Genomic DNA, 23934 nt, shown 5'->3' with positions numbered 1-23934 from the left:
TTTGATATACCAGTTGTGGTGCACTGGCTATGATGAGAAATAGCTCAATGGACCCACAGACGGGGATCGATCCTAGACCGACCACACATCAAGCGAGCGCTTTACCACTGGGCTACGTCCCATCCCTCCTGAGCTTGATGGATGAAAGATGTTGGACACGGGACATATGCACAATCCCATAGACAGGGTAGCACATACCATGACTTTTGATATACCAGTTGTGTGTACATTGGCTGGAATGAGAAAGCCCAATGGGCCCACTAATGGGGATTGATCCCAGACCGACCGCACATCAAGTGAGCACTTTACCCCTGGGCTACGTCCCGCCCCACAACGTGTAAGAGATGTCAGCGTCAATTCTTTATGATTAAAGCATTTAATGTTCTTAAACATCTAAATAGTCAAAATTTCAAACAAAAAATAGCTTTTATTCAGCTTGTAAGCAATTCTTTAAAATAAAAGCATTTAATTAAAAACTTTTTACTAATGACTGGTATATAAAACTAAATAATAAATTTAATCTCTTACCTGCGTAAACAAATAATCAAAATGCAAACAAAGGACCCTTTGTTGTCAGTAATAAGAAACAGCCTTTTGTGGCTCACCTGAAAAACTAACCACAAACCAACACTAATTTGTCTTCCTTTTTTAGGTATTGGAAGACCTGTTTAAATTTACTGTCAAGTCATGCCAGCTTTATCAAGAGTAAGTATGATACCAACCCTTACCTTGATGGTGATTTCTTTCTTTCTTTTACTTATTTCCGTGCTTATATCCAATTAAGGTCCAAGCACGCTGTCATGAGCACACATCTCAGCTATCTGAGCTGTCTGTCCAGGACAGTGGGTTAGATGTTAGTTGTTAGTGAGAGTGAAGAGGGTGTAGTGGTCTTACACCTACCCACTGAGTTGTTAAAACTTGCTCTGTGTGGGAGCCGGTACCGGGCTGCGAACCCTGTACCTACCAGCCTTATGTCCAATGGCTTAACCATGATGCCACCGAGGCCGTTTGGTGATGGTTGAATATGTACCCACCAATTAGAAGAAAAAAAACGAACTTCACTCTGAAAAAACCCCCAACAACCTGTGATATTAGTACTACTAGTTATAAAACACAAACAAAAAACATATTTGTGCTAATTTAGTACTTAATGCAAATTTTTGTTAATTGTTTCCCTGTGTTTATCATATTTTTAGAGTCAAGATTTGATTAACTTAAAAGAGTTTTAATCTTGATATCCTACAAATTGTGTGTACTTTCAAATCCAGAATCTAAAAATTAACTTTGACTAGTTTTATTGAGTATGGGATTTTTTTCAATTTTATTTGTAGAGGCTGGACAAAAACACTGAACTTGAAAAGCATTTTTGAAGGTTTTGGAAAAATCTTATGTTCAACAGAAGAATCTCTCAGGAAAACACAGGTGAAAACTTACCTGTTCAGATAGTGTGTGCCAACTATTTATTTGTTCTGACCAGTCCATCAATCAGTTATTTGTTTTCTACTTCACCTGACCTCAAACAATGGCATACTTCCTTCTTTTCCCAGAATGCATCAAAAGTAATGGAAGTTGTGAGGCTGGGTGGGTATAAACCCTTGAGATCAAGTTAAGTATTCTTAGGTCTCACTACACAGATCACTTCCGGGTGACAGTTCATTCATCACGGTCCACTATAGTTCCTAATTGTGACACATGTTATGGTTCACATATTCACTTCTAGGAAATGGGAAGAATTAAAGCTATATGTATGTTTAATGGTAAGCCTTCTGGTTGTATTTTGCCCATGTCATTTTGTATTATTGTGCATCGACCTTTTGGGACATGGGTATATAGCGCAAGTGACAGCCGGAGTGAATCGGTTAATGAACCACCTGTTCGGACCGGTACTACAGCCAGATGCGGTCATATAGCAAAACACTGAGACGGAAATGTTCTCAATTTTGGAGTGGAAATAAATGCTTATATAATGTATGTTCGCAATGGTGTATGTTGTTAGTGCCAACGAGAACCCGTTCTATGGGCAATGTTTGCTTGAAGTTGGGCAGTTTAACATGGGTTTCAATGGCAGATGACATCTGTGTAGTGAGACCATAATGTAAAACATGAAATTACTGTTTATATCCCAAAATATATAAGTTTAGCAAGCCAAAATGAAAATGTACTAGTGTAGCATCCTTATAAAAGGTAATTACATCGATGTGGATTTCAGCCAAGTGTATGGGGGCCCTATTTGGGTAAATATTGCAAACGTCAATTTTATTTATTTTTATTATTTTTCTTTTTCATTTATTTTTATTTTTTAGGGGGGTGTGTGTGTCAAAATGTATATTCTAGTGTTCTTACATGTAATAAATAAATTAATCTGAGTGTCTAACACTGAGTTTCTCATTGTAAAAGGTCAAAATTCAAGGTCACAAGGTCAATATCCAAATTCAACCTAATTTCTGTGATTTTGTGCATAATGAATTTTTTCGAATGTACAGTCATAGTGACAAACAGTTTTGATGGTATTGTGAATATATAACATAGTATTCTACTATGAAAGTAGAATTTGTATCTGCTATTAATAATATGTGGATCTTCATGCTGAAATATACAGAAAAACCCCAGGATTTCAATATTTCATTATGAAACAATTGTTGCCCATAGCAACAATTGATGGAAACTAATATTTTTAATGAACTAACTAGATAATTAGCTTCTTTGTATGTTCCCTATATCAGAACTACCAACAAGGTCATACATTACCATATAGTGGCAGCTTGTTTGATGGCCATCTATTGTGTGGATGATCAAGGAGTAACAATGTGATATGAAGTTTTATTGGATGGTATGGTGCATCTATCTTTTGGTGTATTGGTTAGAGTTCATAAGTTACACGGCTCTAGTATAGCTTTTCATGGTGTAAATGACCCAAATTATCAAACTGACTTCAAAACAAGTTTGACAAAATCGGTCACTAGACTTTAATTAAGGTCTCACTACACAGATCACTTCCGGGTGACAGTTCATTCATCACGGTCCACTATAGTTCCTAATTGTGACACATGTTATGGTTCACATATTCACTTCTAGGAAATGGGAAGAATTAAAGCTATATGTATGTTTAATGGTAAGCCTTCTGGTTGTATTTTGCCCATGTCATTTTGTATTATTGTGCATCGACCTTTTGGGACATGGGTATATAGCGCAAGTGACAGCCGGAGTGAATCGGTTAATGAACCACCTGTTCGGACCGGTACTACAGCCAGATGCGGTCATATAGCAAAACACTGAGACGGAAATGTTCTCAATTTTGGAGTGGAAATAAATGCTTATATAATGTATGTTCGCAATGGTGTATGTTGTCAGTGCCAATGTTTGCTTGAAGTTGGGCAGTTTAACATGGGTTTCAATGGCAGATGACATCTGTGTAGTGAGACCTTAAAAGAGAAAATGATCCAAGTTTTCTCCATTTCATTTCTACTTAGTCATGTGACCGGAACAGGAAGTAGAGGACTCATTGCAGGATATTTGGATCAGACTAATATGCCTAGGGGAATTTGCCATTGTTTAAGGGCAGGTTAAGTATTCTAAAAGGAGAAAACACTCCAAGTTTTCTCCAGTCAGTCAGTCAGTCAGTCAGTCAGATTAATTGTATATTTGTCTGTCTTTCTTTCTGTCTGTCTGTCTGTCTGTCTGTCTATTACCCATTTTTCACAGTTATGGCCCTTGACTTGGGAGATATGAAACTTAGTTTTCCGGACTTTTTCTTGGCAATGTCTGAAGATATTGAGATGGAATTTTTGCATGTTGCTTTGTCATATACTGTTACAGACCAAGTTTAAGTTTCATGGTGATTTACCCATTTTTCACATAATTATGGCCCATGAATTTTGGAAATATTTAAATTTGTTGGGTTTGCTAGGGGACATGTATTGCTTTAGCAGTACTCTCAGAATGCTTGTTTATACATTTATCTTATTTTTTACTTTGTCTTTCTATTCTGATAAATGTGATTAATTGTTTAAATTATATAATAAGTCTGGTAATGGATGTTTGCTGTTGTTGTTTTAGATAACATTGCTTGACCAGCTTCACAAGATATTCCCTTCACTGCTGGAGTTGATATCGAGACCCGACCTCACTGAAATGCTCATGGATCTGTGTTGCAGTATGCCCAGGGACATTCACCCAAGTTTGATTGAAGCAAGGATGAGAATGGCACAGAAAAATATTGGCTCTGAATTGTTCACCAAGCCAGGTGATTGGTTGTTGGAATTTTCAATTTTAAAATGTTTGTTCACTAAGCCAGGTGATTGGTTGTTGAAATTTTCAATTTTAAAATGTTTATTCACCGAGCTAGGTGATTGGTTGTTGAAATTTTCAATTTTAAAATGGTTTTTCACCGAGCTAGGTGATTGGTTGCTGAAATTTTACATTTTGAAATCTTTGTTTGTCTTTCCTTGACTAGGTCAGAAGGTGAGCTGTAGGTATGACTTTTCTGGTGGCAGCGACGTTGGCGGCAATGTCAACGTTTGTGTTTATAAGTTAAAGTTGCATTTGTTGAACGACACCACTAAACACATTGTTTTATTAATCATTGGCTATTGGATGTCAGACGTTTGGTCATTCTGACACGTAGTCTTCAGAGGAAACATTTTTCCTAATGCAGCAAGGTATCTTTTATGTGCACTTTCTTACAGACAGGAAAGCACATACCAAGACCTTTGTCCAGTTGTGGTGCACTGGCTGGAATGAGAAAAAAAATCAGTTGAATGGATTCACTGAGGTTGTTCAATCCTGTGATGCAAGCACCTCAAGCGAGCACTCAACTGACTAAGCTAAATCCCGCTCCTCTCCCCTCCCCCCCCCCCCCCCCCCCCCCCCCCCCCGATGATTAATAAATCAATGTGATCTAGCTCGTGAAAACTGAGAATTATTGCACTCTGGACATGAATTTGATAATAATTCCCCTTACCCATTTGTTTTTTAACAGTTACTGCCTGATACAGAATTGGATTGAATTATTGTATGAAATCAAGAATAATACATGAGTGGCCGTTACATACCATTTATTTCACAACAAGTTGTTTTAAAATGTATCTTAACGAGCGAAAGCGAGTTTGATATGTTTTTAAACAATGAGTAGTATCTAAGGGACACCAATGTGTTATTATATTTCTTACATATCCTCATAAACCAGGTTTTAAGCAAATTTTAACATCTTTTTCAACTAAAAGTTATTTACAGCCCTTTCACTTGTAGCTAACTTACGCGTCACAGACAAATGATTGTTAGGTTAACTATACGTCATAGTGTAATTGATTTCAACCATGATGCTTTTTCTTTGGATGTATGGCATTGGTGACCTGGTCATCCTCTAGGAGCAGCTGGTTGTATGTCTTGAAAAACCCCCCAAAAAAACCCCCAAACATTTATGTCTTGAAATTATTAACACACGTACGTGTGTAAATAACTATGTGTTATCAAAAATAACAAATGATGTTCTCACCAACGGGTGTATAAGAATTTGTTTTTATTATTAATACATGTACTAGAAATAGATACTTTATTTGTATAATGGCAAACAATTTACCTTCATTACTTTCTTGTTTTGTCCATTCCATTTTTAAACAATTTTACTTCATACTTCCTCATTTACCTTTTCTGTTTATATTATTTATAGTTTCTTCCTTTTACTGTGGAAGTAGGTCTTTTGGTATAGTTACTTAATGGATTCTTTAATTTTAGATACACGCAAGAAAATCTTACATCTCAGTTTGAACATGATTACGATGTGCATGGTAATGAAACAAAGCTTAACTGTGGCATCCGAGGCATTTGGAGATATCCTGGATATATATTCCAAACTCGAACTGGTAAGAATGATAGTGCATAGCAGGGTTTTTAATGAGGGAGTAGGGGGTGCAAATTCCTTGTAATGGGATTAAAAAAAACACAAAATGTAACATCATGTAAATTTGATAGGAAATATGTGGACCTTTGATAATTTGGTTGGGAGGGGGGGGGGGGGGGGCAGGGCTGGTGATTGCATACACACGCAGTAGTAGGCCTAAACGTGCTACTGACTGTTGAAGCGTAAAATCAGGCGAATATGCTGGAAATTGTACAAGGGTGGGGATCTAGACTATGATGAGTGAATTCTTTTACAGAGTTTTTTAAACAACAGTGACATGGTGCAGCAGATAAACAATGTTCACACCTTTGCGGATACTAGTACCCATTCAGTCTGACAACTTCACAGTGTATCAATTAAGAAACAGTGACTGTGGAACGCATTAAACATTGAAGTCTCCCTCTGGTTAAAAACTTCACCCTCTCTATTTCTATAGCCATTACCTGTCCTCAAACAAGTGCACCTCCCCCCCACTCAAGTGGTCTGGTCCGAACATCCCAACAGCCAATGGGATGGCCTAAATTCTTCTACTGCATACTGCTCTCTAGTTCCGGTCACATGACTGTAACTTCCTTCTTTTTCTCTTCGCTAAAGGGTCTGGACGTCCTTTTGCTTGGCTCTGTTTGGAGTCAACTTTTATAAGACCTTTGGTTTTGTATTCGTGTTTGGGTGAAATGTTTTTCACCTTTGTTTTCGTTAGCTTTCGTATGGTTTTTTCGCGTATTTCGCTTGACTTTCCAAGCGTTTAATTACATGAAATGTTGTTTATATTGCCGGTTGTCGTGTCGGACGCCATTTGCAAAATGGCGTCTGTGTTGACTGGCTTTGTGTTTGGGTGAAATGTTTTTCACCTTAATTTTCGTTAGCTTTCGTATGTCTTTCGCATATTTCGCTTGACTTGCCAAGTGTTAATTACATGAAATGTTGTTATATCGCCGGTTGTCGTGTCGGACGCCATTTGCAAAATGGCGTCTTTATTTACCGGCTTTGTATTTGTGTTATGGTTGGTTTTTCTTTCTTTTCACAGATTGAAAAATTACTATTATCATATCTGATAATGTTCAGGCGACTAGTTCGAGCGTGTTACGCTGCAAGAAGTTAGTGCCGGCGGCGACCCACACGACTTATGTCCAGGTTGTCGTGTTTGTGTGGCCTCACTTCTAGATGTGACCTTTGTGCGGGCTTGTCTGATGTCGAGTTCGCGGCTTACCTGAAGGTGGTGTCAGCGAGGACCAAGAAGGTGGAATCTTTGAGGACCAAGAAGGTGGAATCTTCGCCTTCGATTGCTGACTCCGTGGTGGAAGTGTTACGTTCAATTCTACCGACCATGCTGGAAGAAACAATGGCGTCAATGGCGACCTTACCCAAACCGGCGGGTTCGGGGTCAGGTCCGGTTCCAGTCCCCTCTTCAGGGGGTGCGACTTCTTCAGCTCCACCGATACCTAAGACTTCGGATGACAGGCCTGCGGTCTCTACGCAGCCCTTTAAGAAGCCGGCTCATTCAGATAGATGCTCCACGGATTCCAAGGCTCACAGATCTTCGGTGGGAAAGTCGTCTTCGGCGCATCGGAGCCGGGACCGTAGCCGTTCCACATGACCTGTATGGCTCCCTACGGGTTCCACAGATCGTCAGCGCCAACCTTCAGTTGATGTGGCTTCCAAGGCCTCCGAGGGCTAGACGGGACCATCCACTGTCCGGTTAACCGGCGGCTTCCATTACGGTACATCGATTGGCCTGTGCTCGAGTTCTACGAGACTTTGGTGATGAAGCGCCTGCGGCATCTGTCATTGAAGAGCCCGACTCTACGGACCATATGACTATGAGGGATTGCTTGGCGGCCGTCTACGACATGTTGCCGTCCTTGCCACATCCAACGACGATGTGGTCATCCGTTCCTTGGTATCCACACGGGACCGCCCACGGTCCGGTTCTCCGGTATCTCCATCGGGCCATGACCAGAGCGATTCGCCTGTTCACGGGTGCTACGTGACTTTCTGATGATGTATCGGTTCTTGCGGTGCTGGAAGATCTGGATGCGGCGGACCACCTGTCACTGAGGGATTGTCTGGCTGTCATATCTGATATGCTACCGCCGCTGGCCCATCCACCTGTTTCAGTCAAGAAGGGTCCGGTTTCGATGATCGCCACGGAGGTTCCACCGGCAGATGTCGCCATTCGATCGTTGGCTGCCACAGGCCCCCGTCGGTTACACGGCTACCAGTAACCGGCCCGTGCGGATCGTTGTTCCAGCAAGCAGCAAGCAAGCCCTGTAACGAACTGGAAGATTGCTGCGTCATCGGCTCACCATTCGGTACTGTCGTCCCGTGATCGATCGAAGTGGTGCAGTGTCCAGGGTTCCACCGGCTCCTGCCGGTCCGTGTACATCGTACCGTCCACACCAGTCGGCAGCTGATTCGGCGTTCAGGGTTTACACCGGCTCCTGACGGGACCATCCACGGTCCGTGTTCCGATTGCAGCCAGTACATTGGATCGAAGTGCCTGTGCCAGGTTACTGACTGATTTTCCAGATGATGCGTCGGCACCTTCCGTTATAGAAGATCTGGACGCAGTGACCCACATGGCTGTGACTGATTGTCTTCTGTCTTCAACCTATCCTTCAACGGTGTGGCGCCGGCTTTGGATGACGCTGTTTCCGGCGGGACCAAACGTCTTCCTAGAACTTACAGATTGGCACGTCCTGTCGATGGCTTCAGTTCAGCGTACATGTACATGGCGACCATAACTCCTCATGTGCAGGATGCCAGAGGATATGCCTTGTTCTAGTGGTCGACTTTGATGTTGGTCTACCTTATATCTTCCGTGACGTCGATGTGCACTACGATTGCACACTATCGTCAACCGACTTGCCTGAAGCGATCCATTCTCGACTTTCAGCACAAGCCGGTAATCTTGGCAGACCTGTGGTCTACATACGGCTCTTTGCCGTGAAGGTTCGACGTTACAAGCGTTCCGGGTTGGTGACGAAGACAGTCTACGGGTCCGGTCACTTGTGTTGAGATCCCGTGCACCGATGTTTGAGGAAGGTTCAGCGACATTCGGCAGATCGTTCTCTATATCCGGTGGCGATGCAAGACAGTCACTACTTCCGCTGGTTCCGGAAGTTATCCAGTTGCCATCACGTGGTACGGGGATCATTGCGGCTTATCAACTCACTGACGTTCACTGTTGTTACCGCCAGAGTTCGTGACCGATGCTGTCTAGATGGTCTCTGCTGCTGTTTTGCACCGGATGGTGTGACGACCGTGGATTTTAGCCAGTTGCTGTTTTGCGTTGCTTCACTTCCAGGTATATCGGGCATGTAGCGTAGCGAGTTGCTACGCTGTCTTGGCTCTTGCCTGTATCACGGGGTCGCTGTTTCCGATGTCTTGATTCCTGAATCACTCTATTACTGTTTCATGAAGTATCATTGCAAGAGTAATTTTGACGTCGGCGCAACATTTGACGCTTAGAGGTCGCGGTATCCAGTTTGTTTCTGAATCCATGCATTCAGTACAATAACGCAGATTTGCTGATCCGGTTACCAGTCGCCTTGCAGTCCAGTCCCTGTTGGTGGCTGTGGTTTCCAGATGAAGCCGATCTACACATCAGCCTGTTGGAGATGTTGGCAGTTACGTCATCCTTCATTGGCGAGAGATGCTGTCAGGCGGCTCTCTCATGGTAGCCACAGACAGTACCACCGCAGTGGCTTATATCAACCGTCGGAGCGGAACCCACTCCAGCAGTCTGCTGCAGTTGACTTATCGTCTCTACAAGCTGGTTGACGAGATTCCGTTGCAACTTCGGGCTCGCCATATTCCAGGGGTTTCCAATGTACTAGTCGACACACTGTCTCGGCCGTTGTCTCCACATCCGACGGAATGGATGCTCCATCCCGAAGCATTTCGATGGGTGTGCGACAGACTTTGCACACCAAACATCGATCCTTTCGCCACACGATTCAACCATCAGCTGAGGGTTTACGTGTCTCCGGTGCCGGATCCCGAAGCTCTGGATCTCGACGCATTGGCCATCAGCTGGGAACAGATGGACGCATACGCTTTTCCTCCACCAATCCTCCTTCCAAGGGTGCCACAGAGGTTTCAGCTGTACCATTGTCGCCTGTTACTCATTGCTCCGATGTGGCCATCCAGGATGTGGTATCCAGATCTAATACGTCTTGCCGATCCACATCCTTTATCGCTGCCAGACTGGGATCATCTGTTGCTGCATCCCACGTCAAGACTATACCATCCACATCCGCAGTTGTTCCAACTGCACGCGTGGACTGTATCTCCAAGAGTTTGAGGAAGAAAGGTTTTTTCTTCACAGTCTACGGCGGCCATTTTGAAAACGCACAGATCATCTACTACTGCGGCTTACAACGTCAGATGGCTTTGTCTTCACCGATGGTGTGTCCGGCAAAAACTCAACCCTCAGACGATTCAAATACCTCGTCTTCCTGATTTTTTTGCTGTATCTGCGGACCACTTTACGATTGAAGGGGTCTACCATCGCTGGGTACGTTTCGGTCATCGCTACTGTTCGTGATGTCACTACTGGAACGAAGTTATCGGGTATTCCTGAGATCCATAAGATGATCAAAGGGTTTCGCCTTGAAGATCAAGTACACCGGTTTCGGCCACCAAGATGGGACCTGAATCTGGTGTTACGAGCGTTATCGACCGCTCCTTATGAGCCGATTGAATCCTCTTCCCTGCAAGACTTGACGCAGAAGACTGTGTTTTTACTCGGTTTCGCCACGGCTGCCCGTGTCTCAGAACTCCATGCTCTTGATGTAGACTTGGTACGTTTTCACCGAGATCGGCGTGCAGTCAACTTGGGGTTACTCATGAACTTTGTTGCAAAGAATCAGTTACCAGACCAAGCGCCTCGTTCGTATGCTGTGCAGGCCCTCTCCTCTATCGTTGGTCCAGCGGACGTTGAGGACTTGGCGTTGTGCCCTGTTAGAGCCCTGCACCAGTACATCGAGAGGACCAGATGTTTTCGACAACATCGCAAAAGACTTTTCCTCTCCTGTAACCAGAGTCGGTTGAGGGATCTTACCAAGAACACGGTGGCCACCTGGATCCGGTCTTCTATCCTGACCGCCTATCAGAAGGAGGGTTTACCTGCTCCGTCTGCTTCTAATCCGCATGAACTCCGTGCCTTGGCTGCCACGATGTCCCTGCACTGCAACACACCCATTCAGCACATTATCACTGGTTGGTTCTGGGCTACGGACTCCATCTTCGCCAACTATTATCTGAGGGATGTCTCCACAGAAGACGTTGAGGGGTTCCATCATCTGGGTCCGGTTGTTGCTGCACAGACTCTGTTGAATACAAGCCGTCCTCGTCGCCGTTGATGTCTGTCTGATTCTGGGCTGCATACCGAGATGTCCATCGAATCGACAGATGAGGATTGCTTAGATTTTTGTTCTTTTGCACAGTTTACGTACTGGTGCCGGAACTTTTGTCTCGATAACCTTTACCCTGCACTGCATGTGGTTATTGGTTGTCGTTATTGAACTAACAGATCTTTGGTGTACTAGACAGAAAACACTCGGGGGTCTTGTTTTGTTCAATGTTCTGACGGATGCACCTCATTAGGTTGTCGCTTGTTATTGAAAAACTATAACACTTCAATACGTGAGGGTTACCTAACACCTGCATCCCTGGTGGCTACGTCTTCCCACCCTGTCAGAACCAGCATGAGATGTGGCTTCCGCCTCCTGGTCCATGTGTTCTAGGAGCCGTACCTGCCACTGCTGACGGATGCCACCATTCTGGTTGTTGTTACTAACATCACCTGCATTGGTCTGTGACGGGCATCCCTAGGAGGAGAGCTTACCAAGGTTGGCCTTATTCTTCCACTAGTCAGCCTCTTTCCGGTTGGGGAGTTATCACAAGCATCTACGGATCTCGGCACCCACCACCATCTGTTGAATGCTGCACTTGTTTGAGGACAGGTAATGGCTATAGAAATGGAAAAAACTTGGAGTGTTTTCTCTTTTATAAATACATTACCTGTCCTCAAGATTTCATCCCGCCCGGGCCTCCCCGCTTCCTGTTCTCCGTGCGATGCGCTCAGGGAAAAAGAAGGAAGTTACAGTCATGTGACCGGAACTAGAGAGCAGTATGCAGTAGAAGAATTTAGGCCATCCCATTGGCTGTTGGGATGTTCGGACCAGACCACTTGCGTGGGGGGGAGGTGCACTTGTTTGAGGACAGGTAATGTATCTATAAAAGAGAAAACACTCCAAGTTTTCTCCAAAGTTTGAGAGAGAAGTGACTTCGCTCTATGATTTTGACTTCGCGTGACGCCTGATAGTGTTTGTAAAGTCTCTGCACTTCGAAGATTTTATTTTAAAATATATGTACATATGATGAAAACAATTTATAAACGTTATGTAAAAGCAACTGTTGGGTAGTTGAAGCACAATTTATGTAAAGATTCCATCATAAACCTCTGTTATTGGTTGTGTAGTGTTATCTGTCCCTGAATGTTTTTACGTTTTCTAAAGATTCTCTCGTCTTTTGTTTTTTTAAAGAAAGTTTTTAAATGTGTTTCCTGTTTGATTTGCAGTCAAATGAAGTGAATGATGACCGGAGTAAGATCATCACGATAATGTTTGATATCACCATTCAGACACTGCTGCAGCTGAGTGAGGAGACACAGAGAAAGCAAGTTGGGGTCAGTTCTGTTCATTAATGCGTTAACCTGCTGACTACTGCAGGCGAGATATCTTGCCCGATGTCACGCCAGTCGACATACTGTACACAGTGCATTCCCCAATTCATATTTCCCGCCGTTTTGCACACGACACTCACTGGAAAGACTTGTATAACAGGAAACAGAAGTCAATCGAGCTTCCTGTATCTTTAGTTGGTGTTTTTCAGCAAGTATTTTCGCTTGACAACAATGGCAGAATGTCGCGGTCATTTTTAGGGATTGATAGCTGATTGTGACAGCTAATTTGATAATAAATTTGATAATAAATTTGATCGATTTACCAACAACAAAAAGGAGTTCGTTTAAAAAAAAAAATTCTGGTCAGAAAACCACTGTTATTGGGAATAATAGACATAAATACTGGACAGCTGGCCACAAATGCCAGTAAGTAAATGCGACTTTTTCGAGTTTTTGCCTAATTTTAGTCGACATTAACTGATCTAAAATATCATAAAAATTATAAAAACCCACGAAAATAATACTTACCGATTCCTATATGAACTTTATTTTATGTATTTATAAATTATTTAAGTGAATATATGTGAGTAAAAATTATAAACTTGTACCCACTCAACAAGGTTTTTGTCAAAAATTAATCCAGTAGTCTAAAAGTTAATGCGTTAAAGTACATTTTACTTTTATTTTCATTTGTTTTTTTACTTATATAGAGAATAACTAGTTAATAATGTCAGATATCTGCTTTATTCTTTGATGGTAAGAATAGGAAATTCTGCAAGGTTCTGCCAGTATACGTTATTATCTTTATTCTGCAGACCATAAAAATTAAGGGGAAAAGCTATTATTTCTGTTATTTCAGCCACATTATACGATGACCTAGAGGTCAAATGAGCGATTTTGTAATGTAGTTATGCGTGTGACGTCACTCAAGTCATATTCTGCTACTATACGGATATGACTTTGCTTTATCCGTCGTCATATTTTGCCAATAGAAACAGTGGTTTCAGATTACGGTTGAAGCATGCTTCATTAATTTGTTAAATTACAATTTACATTTAGTTTTATTCTTTTTTTTGCTTGTATTAAATTACGGTTAAAGCATGCTTAGGACACATATCAGGATGGATTCATGTGTTTTTCCCAAAATCAACCAGTACTCCACAGTGTATCTATGAAAAGCCATGTATTACTACTAAGCATTTGATCAGTAAATGCTTTTAAGAACATTCAGGAACGTTTTCTGTTCAGGGGTTCTAGAATATGGTGGCCTAATGCCCGAAGCCAGTCCTTTTATGACTTAGGCCACCAAATAATTACTTTGAGCTAGCCTGATAACCCCCCCCAAAAAACAACAACAACCCCCCCAAAAAAACCCGAAAATTTTTCAAGACAATGATCATATGAAAACAAAAGAAATAAATCTTTCAATTTGCTTTCCCATGCAGCATTTCACACAAAAATATTACACTACCAGTAATGTGTGAGCCATCTATGACATTAATATACCTGCCAATGTATTTTTATTCAAGTAAGTTCAACTGTAAACATAAACACAAAACATTCTTAGTTATGTTGCCACCATTTTGCCACAAGTCAGTTTGCCCCCACTTCATGCATATGATGAAATAATACAAATTTAACTGAATACCTACATAAAAACAACAACATTGCTTGCAAGTTTGTTTGTCACTTTATTACTAATTCTTTGGTGGGAGTGTGTGAGCTTTAAACTGTATTAAAGTGGTCTTTATTTTATTTTTTTTTAAACATTTTCTGAGGGGTGGGGAAGGAGTTCTTATTCACATGTAAATAAATATATACTCATTTACAAGTAACAAAGCATGCATTTGTTTAATGCTGTTTATTTACACTGATGAATATTTTTAACATGTTTTACTAGACAAACCATAAAGTATGCCTAAGCAGTCCATCTGCTGTGTACAAATTAATTAGACACCATGATCTTAATTCTGTCAGTATCACAAAATAATTTTACTATAAAAAGTTATTTACTTTTAGTTACTGGTTTTTAGTTTTAACAGTTAAAATTGGGCCAATGGATTTTTAAGCATGGTCAGAATTGTTTTTAATCCACTAGCCCCATCACAAGTGAATTAAAAGAGTATTCTAGAAACTCTGATATTAGAAGTCACACTACATTGTAAAATTAATTCTCAGGTATCGTACCAAGCCATAATTATTTCATTTTGTTTTTGTTTTCGGCCAATACCTTTGTAAAATGTGAATCATTTATCAATACCAGGAAAAAAAAAAAAAAAAAAAACCGCTTCATGTCAGGTGTGGATTCCTGTGTTAAAGTTAAAGTTAAAGTTTGTTTTGTTTAGTGACACTACTAGAGCACATTGATTTATTGATCATCGGCTATTGGATGTCAAACATTTAGTAATTCTGACGTATAGTCTTAGAGAGGAAACCCTCTACATTTTTTGTTTCATTAGTAGCAAGGGATCTTTTATATTCACCATCCCACATACAGGATAGCACATACCACAGCCTTTGATATACCAGTCATGAGATGCACTGGCTGGAACAAGAGATGGCCCAATAGGCCCACTTATGGGGGTTGATCCTAGACTGACTGCGCATCAATCGAGTGCTTTACAACTGGGCTATGTCCCACCCCTCCTGTATCAAAATCAGTTAATAATAATAATTCAAGATTTGTTCAGGGCTAGCACTGGCACTAGCCAAATTCACTAATTGTGAATTTTAAAAACAATTGGCAAATTTTATTTTAATTTGGAGAATTAATTTTTTTGATACTTTATATTTTCTTACAGAATTACAGGGTTTGTAGAATTTTTAAAGTTTAATAGATAATTTTGTGAAATTTTTCTGCTCGCCCAGAACTAGCTGTGCAACTTAATTAATATTGATAGTTCAACTCAATTAATATTCATATTTCAGGGACTTTTGACATCCTGCTTAATAGAGATGTTGCGGATGATGGAAGACCGGCATTACAACCAACTCATATCCAGTTTTTCCAATGATAAGGATCTCAAAGTAAGTATGTGTTATAGGCCTTTCTGAGTGTGTATGTGATATAGGCCCCTCAAGTAAGTATGTGTTATAGGCTTCTCAAGTAAATATGACTTATAGGCCTATGTATGTATGTGTTAAAGACTTTGCAAAGTATGTATGTGCTATTTCTTACTAAATATGTATGTTATAGACCTCACTAAGTATGTATTATTGTGCATTATTTTTGATACCACATGGTTGTTTACACATGTATGTGTGTTAACAATTTCAAGACATACGACTGGCTGCTCTTAAGTAATGACCAGGTCACCACTGCCATACATCCAATGAAAAACTACACAATGGAAATCGAATACATTGTAACATATAGTTAACCTGACAATCATGAGTCTATGACACGTAAGTTAGCTACAAGTGCAATGGTTGTAAATAACTTTTGGTCGAAAAAGATGTTAAAATTTGCTTAAAACCTGGTTTTTGAGGATATGTAAGAAATATAATAATACATATGTGTCCATTAGATACTATTTATCTCACAACTCATTGTTTAAAAAAGGATCCACCTCGCTTTTGCTTGTTAAATATGTTTTTTAAACAACTCATAAGATAAATTGTAACCAACAACCCAGTCATGCATACTATTCTCTATGGCACAGGGGACTAGTGCCATTTTAATTGTACTCTTCCCTAGCAATTTCTACTCAACTCAGGTGAGTGTTAAATTTCTACACTTGAACAATGTATCATCTCTCTGACAAGCTCTTTATCACTGAGCTACATCCCTTCCATTCCATTACGGAAGCCGTTATGTTGCAAGGTCATCCATGAAGCATTTTAAAGTTGTTGCAAGGTTATCCACAATATCAAACTTGCTTTCACTCATTAGCTACATTTAAAACAACTTGTTGTGAGATAAATGGTAGCTAATGGCCACTCATGTATTATTCTCTATAGGCTTCACAAAGTATATGTACTGGGGCATAGCCAGAGAGGAAAAAACACGTGAGGCAAACCCAGACCTGTAAAATAAATATCAGTGTCATGGGAAAAATAAAATAAATCTAAGGATATACCAGACGAGGCAAGCACCTCGTCTGCCTCATGCTGACCACGCCATTGGTGTATATTAAAACCTCGCAAATTATTTATATTATAGACCTCTCTATGTATGTGTTAGAGACCTCTCAAAGAATGTATGTGTTGTAGACCTATCAAAATATGTGTTGTAGGCCTCTCATAGTAAGTATGCTATCTGCATCTGGTGTATCATTAAACCCATCGATCCATCGGTCCATCCATCGGTCCATCCATCCATCCATCCATCCATCCATCCATCCATCCATCCATCCATCCATCCATCCATCCATCCATCCATCCATCCATCTGTCTATCCATCCATCCATCTAACCATCCATCCATCCATCCATTCATCCATCTATCTATCTATCCATCCATCCATCCATCCATCCAACTATTCATTCATATCCAGCCATCCAGCCATCTATCCAACCATTCATTCATATCCATCCATCCATCCATCCATCCATCCATCCATCCATCCATCCATCCATCTATCCATCTATCCAACCATCCATTGTTGTTCAGGTTTTCCACTGCTCATATAGTTTTCATTTACTTATTTTACTTTCCATCACTAACCATTTACCATTTGATTTCTCCTTTTAGAGATTCCTGATTTATGTTCTGTGCGAGTTCCGCGAAATGATCAAGCATGCCTTCTTCTCCGATGACTGGACGACCATGAGGCTGGTGTCGAATCAGTATGTGTCTTGCTTTCTTTCCGTTAACTGGCTTTCAAGCTTATACCCAGTTACGGTTCAAGTTCTCTGTCTGTCCCGGGCATGTACCTCAGCTATCTTGGCTGTCTGTCCAGGTATATTAGCCTTACTAGGCTTGGGCAAAAATTTCCACTGGATTCATGTTCAGTGACCAAAATGGCCACAGGAATGACAAGAAGGCATGTATTTATCTAATGTAGCAAAGTATTTATTTGCCAAAGCCTAGCCTTACACCTCCCTGAGTCATCAGAACTCAATCTTGGTTGGAGCTGGTAGTAAGATTTTAACCCATTACCACCCAGCCTATAGACTGATGACTAAACAACTTTGCCATTGGAGTCAGTTTAGTATGTGGATTCTGTACTATATTTAAAGGAGACTGCCGCTGAAAACAGAATGCTTCATGCAATATTCCTTTTTGAACAATGCAATATATTAACTCTGGTAGTCGAGACTCGCAAAACTAATGTAAAAACCATTCCTGACTAACAGTTTAAAAATCATTGAAATTATCTGACAAATACCCTTAAACTACATGGTTTAATTGGCATTATCCAACAGTTACCTTTAAAATACATAGTTTTATTGACATTATCCAACAGTTACCCTTAAAATACATAGTTTTATTGAAATTATCCAACAGTTACCCTTAAAATACATGGTTTAATTGGCATTATCCAACAGTTACCCTTAAAATACATCAGTTACCCTTAAAATACATGGTTTAATTGACATTATCCAACAGTTACCCTTAAAATACATCGTTGTATTGACATTATCCAACAGTTACCCTTAAAATACATAGTTTTATTGAAATTATCCAACAGTTACCCTTAAAATACATGGTTTAATTGGCATTATCCAACAGTTACCTTTAAAATACATCAGTTACCCTTAAAATACATGGTTTAATTGACATTATTCAACAGTTACCCTTAAAATACATGGTTTAATTAGCATTTTCCAACAGTTACCCTTAAAATACATCGTTGTATTGACATTATCCAACAGTTACCCTTAAAATACATAGTTTAACTGACATTATCCAACAGTTACCCTTAAAATACATGGTTTAATTGACATTATCCAACAGTTACCCTTAAAATACATCAGTTACCCTTAAAATACATGGTTTAATTGACATTATCCAACAGTTACCCTTAAAATACATGGTTTAATTGACATATCCAATTGTTACCCTTAAAATACATGGTTTAATTAGCATTTCCAACTGTTACCCTATTAAATACATAGTTCTGTTGAAGTTATCCAACAGTTATCCTTAAAATATATTGTTTAATTGACAGTATTCAGCAGTTATCCTTAAAATATATAGCTTTTTATTGAAATTATCTGATGAAGATTTATTTTGGTTGTTTTGGTTATAGTTTTCTTATTCCATTTTTTTTCAGTACACTGTTGACAGCTATTCAGTATATTGCTCAGTCTTTGACCCAGAACTTTCTCACTGGTGATAAGTTTGATGAACAGGTAAATTACTTCACAACATACATTCAACTTTTGACATGGAGAATGACATTTATGTTGCTTACCGTTTTATGGGGAAAGCGACATCTGTGTCGTTTTAGCAGTGCTTTGTAGCAGTCCATTGTTTACGAATGTATTTTTATCGATCACTAATTTAATCTTCTGACTAATGGATTAATTTTTGACAAAAAGCATGTTGAGGGAGTACAATTTTATAACTTTTACTCGTATATTTTCACTTAAATTTTTTTATTTATAAAATTTAATACATAAATAAAATGTTCATATCTGAATCATAAAGTATTATATTTGTGAGTTTTTGTCATTTTTATTATGTTTTAGACCAGTTAATGTTGATTAAAATTAGGCAACAAATCAATAAAGTCACATTTACTTATGGGCATTGGTGGCCAGACATCTAGTATTTATTCACATTATTTCCAGTAACTGTTTTTTTTTTACCACAGATTGTTTTGGAAATGAACTACGATTCATATCCCAATATTTTGTGATTTTCGTTGTTGGTAAAAGTGGTCAAATTTATTATAAAATTAACTGTCACAATCAGCTATCAATTCCCTAAAATGACCGTGACGTTCTGCCATTGTTTTCAAGCAAAAATACTTGCCGTTTTAACTCATAATTTCTTGTTATTTTTCATGCAAAAATAAAAAACAAAAGTGGCCATTATCAAGATTAGCCTCGATCAGTGTTGTTCTATTATTGTATCTGGTTAGTGCTGTGTGCAAAACGGTGGGAAATATGAATGAGTGAATATACTGCAATATCTTGCCTGCAGTAGTTGGTAGGTTAACAGAAAGTATAATTTAATTAATAATAATGGTAACTCTTACTTTACTTTATGATATAGAAGAAAGAAGTTTGTTTTGTTTAACGACACCACTAGAGCACATTGGTTTATTAATCATTGGCTGTTGGATGTCAAACATATGGTCATTTTGACACCGTCATAGAGATGAAACCCGCTACATTTTCCATTAGTAGCAAGGAATCTTTTATATGCACCATCCCACAGACAAGATAGCACATACTTTTGGATACCAGACAAAATGCACTGGCTGGAACGAGAAATAGCCCAATGGGCCCACCGACGGTGATCGATCCTAGACTGACTACGCATCAGGCATGCGTTTTACCACTGGGCTATGTCCCACCCCGTTATGACATAGAGTTAGCCCATGGAAGTGTAAAAATATCACGAAAAAAAATTGACTGTAGATGAAATAGTTTGGTTGTTTGATTAATTGGATGATGAGTTTGGTTCATCGGATAATAGTAGCAATATTTATGGTTATTCTTTTTGTTATTTTCTGAAATAAAGTAGAATTTGTTCATGATTTTCCTCGGTTTATTTCCTCCAATAATAAAACTATCTTTAAGTTATTAATTTGTAGTGTTAAATTTTGTTTTACACATGAAACAAACATTGCCAATATCATAATGTAATTATTACTTAAGATAAAATGGCCAAATAAAAAAAGTTACTTTTCCAGCCATCTTTGTCATTTCATGTAAAATAATATACTGACGTCCCCCCAAAAAACTATACCAAGAAAAATTTATTTAATTTCTTTTATAATTTGGATAATGGAAATAAAATGATGGTTAAATATCTTTCTGCTTTTATGGAATGAAATTTTGTTCCCAATATACCAAAACACCACTGTCATGAACATGCAACATATTTTGGTTTTTCTTCAGTAGTCTCAGTATTGGTGTAGTTTCTTTTGGACGTCCGTATAGTTTATTTCCTGTGTGGATTACAGAATTATTCATTCACACTTTTGGGGGGATTGCTTTCCTAACGAAATAGTTTTGTTACTGCCGTAGATGAATGAGTAATGAGTAAAATGTTAATTTTCAGCTGTGGAGTAATTACTTTGAATTGGCGGTCTCATTCGTCACACAGCCCAGTTTACAGCTGGAACTCTACTCGGAGGCCAAGAGACACAGCATCAAGGACAGGTGGGTAATCATAACAGTCTGAACACTTTTAGTTCCCTACAGGTCCAACCAGAGGTGACAATGTAGGTTTTGTCACCATTCTTCTGTCTTGTCTGTCTGTGTCTGTCTGGCCCAGGGTTGTACTCAGTCTGGAAATCCTTGGAAAGTATGGAATTTATATTTTTCATTTCCCAGGAAAAAACTCAATTTTGTGTGCAAGTTTTTAAAGAGTATGGAAAACTAGCAAAAAAAATGTCTCCTGAAGGCTACCTCCTTTTACACACAATCGTTAACATCTGGAAGTTAATTGGGAGTTTCCGATTTTATACACTTGCATTCGAAAGTTGGTTATATATCTTGAAATAAGCGGGTTTTGATTTGTGGGACATTGCTTTCATGCAAATATGGGAAAGTGTGTTTTCAGAAGCTTGAAAATGGTTTAATATGTTTTGGAAAATGTATGGAAAAAGTATAAAAATTAGTTTTGAAAAAGGTATGTGAAGCCTACTGGCCGTCTGTCTGCCTAGCCATCTGTCTGTCTGTGTTTTTCTGTCTGGCCATCTATCTGTCTGGCCATCTGTCTATCTGTTTTTCTGTCTGTCTGGCCATATGTATGTCTGTCTGTCTGTCCACATACAGTTTTCCAGACTTTTTCCGCAACAACTCAAGATACTGAGCTGTCATTTGTGTATAGCTTTATCGAGTACTGTTACAGATCAAGTTTGCCTTTCATGGCAATTTACCCATTTTTGCTAAGAGTTATGTCCCTTGAACTTAGGTGATACAAAAATTAGTTTTCCGGCATTTTTTTTAGGTAACATGTAAAAAATACCTTTCATAGATATTTTACATTTTTGAAATTAATAAATAAAAACTTAATATTTATCATCACTATATGTTGTTTTACAAACTTTTAAAATATTTTCAGATATCAGGACATGAGAGTTTTGATTGGACTACAGATTCAGACATTGTGGAATGGACTAGGTAAGACCTAATAATATAATAATATACATATCCTGGCAATAAGCATTGTTAAAGAAACATTTTAATTGTTGTAATATTACCTACTGTTTTACTAGTGGATTAGTTGATAGACAGTTTATTTGTTTACTTTATTTATTTATTTTTAAATGAAGTAAAAAAGAAATCAAAGACAGAAAATTGGAGTGACTAGAATATTGTAATTGTATTATAGAACAATTGTTTTTTGTTTTCATAGTTGGCCTCAGATTATTTGAATTGAAAAAATTGTCTGACATAACAACTCTTTCAAAGTTTAAGTTTGGCACACATACACTTTTCCTGAGTTGATTTAAACTCAATTTTCCAACAGATCAACTCTTTGAAAGATTAAACTTGTACCCATACTCATTTGGGGTTTTGTCATTGCTCTATACCCAATGGGAAAATGTCAGTACTGATGATGGTTGTTGGGTAATGGGGGCAGTAATTTATTAATTTTATTTTTAACTTGGTGGGGTGGGGTGGGGGGAATGCATTATCTTCAGAGTTGGAGGTTCAGCAATCCAAACAACACTCCCCCAACTACCAACTCCTATGCTGTATCACTGACTACAGTAATGTTAAGATGTGAAACATTTAACTCTGTTAATACTAATTCATAGGTGACCACAAGAGACACTTCATCCCTTCAATGGTGGGACCTTTCCTGGAAGTCACCCTAGTACCGGAGCGAGATTTGCGGAAAGCTACCATCCCAATCTTCTTTGACATGATGCTATGTCATCAGCAACTGCATGGCAACTTTGAAATAGTAAGTACATAGTCAATAATGTGTTGATAGTTTAACATGATGCTATATCATCAGCAACTGCATAGCAACTTTGAAGTGGTAAGTACATAGTCAATAATGTGTTGATAGTTTAACATGATGCTGTTCATCAGCAACTGCATGGCAACTTTGAAGTGGTAAGTACATGGTCAACAATGTGTTGATAGTTTAACACGATGCTATGGCATCAGCAACTGCATAGCAACTTTGAAGTGGTAAGTACATAGTTAACAATGTGTTGATAGTTTAAAATGATGCTATGACATCAGCAACTGCATAGCAACTTTGAAGTGGTAAGTACATAGTCAACAATGTGTTGATAGTTTAAAATGATGTTGTGTCATCAGCAACTGCATGGCAAAGTTGAAGTGGTAAGTACATAGTCAACAATGTGTTGATAGTTTAACATGATGTTGTGTTATCAGCAACTGCATGGCAAAGTTGAAGTGGTAAGTACATAGTCAACAGTGTGTTGATAGTTTAACATGATGTTTGTATTTTTGCACCAGCAGTGCCACTAAATGGTGAATACTTGGTTCAAAAGCACTGATACTTTGACTTCCATCCACCACAGACTATAATTTATGTGACAAAAACAGGTTTTGACTTGATTTTCAAGCTCATATTCGATTAAGGTTCAAGCCCAGTGTCCTGGACACACACCTCAGTTATATGGAGTGTCTGTCGAGGACAGTGGGTTCGTGGTTTGTTGTTAGTAGGTAGTGAGAGAGAAGTAGGTGTACTAGTGGCTTGGCACCTCCCCATCGAGTAGATAGAGCTTAGTTGCCGTGAGAGCCGATACAGAGAGATGAACTCTGTCCCTACTAGTCTTAAGTCTGATGACTTAATCACTGCACCACTGAGGCCAGTGACAGCAACATGGTTTATCCATGTCACAATTTATCATAGTATTAATTCAATTGAGTTTATGTTATTAATACACACAGTGGGGCAGTATACAATACAGAGGCAGATCTAAGGGGGCCCCAGGGGCCCAGGCCCCCCTAAACTTTGCGATAGTTATAATTTTATTATATATTAATTTTCATTTTTTCCCTTGGCATTTTACCTCATGTCAATGCCCCCCCCCCCCCCCCCCCCCCCAAATGGATTTTCTGGATCCGCCACTGTAATATAATACAAACATAAATATGTAACAACACATTTACAGTGACAATAAATAATTTCCACTTTGCTTTCCCTTATTTTACAACAATAAATATATATATTTAATTCTAATCTGTAAATACTCTTTTGTTATAAATGTTTGAATTGATTCAAATAATATGAT

At 39.2% G+C, this 23934-nt stretch overlaps 1 protein-coding gene across 5 annotated transcripts in view; it reads left to right on the top strand.

The window, feature by feature from the left end:
* Positions 1 to 23934, top strand: part of LOC121368141 (dedicator of cytokinesis protein 3-like) — a 137049-nt gene that overhangs the window by 39746 nt on the left and 73369 nt on the right. For all 5 annotated transcript variants that reach the window (XM_041492733.1, XM_041492735.1, XM_041492732.1 and 2 more), the window contains 11 exons: positions 653 to 705; positions 1332 to 1422; positions 4057 to 4243; positions 5734 to 5861; positions 12486 to 12593; positions 15519 to 15617; positions 17283 to 17377; positions 18808 to 18886; positions 20769 to 20869; positions 21777 to 21835; positions 22477 to 22625. In XM_041492733.1, the coding sequence (XP_041348667.1) occupies positions 653 to 705; positions 1332 to 1422; positions 4057 to 4243; positions 5734 to 5861; positions 12486 to 12593; positions 15519 to 15617; positions 17283 to 17377; positions 18808 to 18886; positions 20769 to 20869; positions 21777 to 21835; positions 22477 to 22625 (1149 nt within the window). The remainder of the gene's footprint in view (positions 1 to 652; positions 706 to 1331; positions 1423 to 4056; positions 4244 to 5733; positions 5862 to 12485; positions 12594 to 15518; positions 15618 to 17282; positions 17378 to 18807; positions 18887 to 20768; positions 20870 to 21776; positions 21836 to 22476; positions 22626 to 23934) is intronic.

Source organism: Gigantopelta aegis, chromosome 3 (assembly GCF_016097555.1).
Source record: "Gigantopelta aegis isolate Gae_Host chromosome 3, Gae_host_genome, whole genome shotgun sequence".
Lineage (NCBI taxonomy): Eukaryota > Metazoa > Mollusca > Gastropoda > Neomphalida > Peltospiridae > Gigantopelta > Gigantopelta aegis.
Note: the sequence above shows the minus strand (reverse complement) of the source record. Positions and strands in the feature narration are given on the sequence as shown.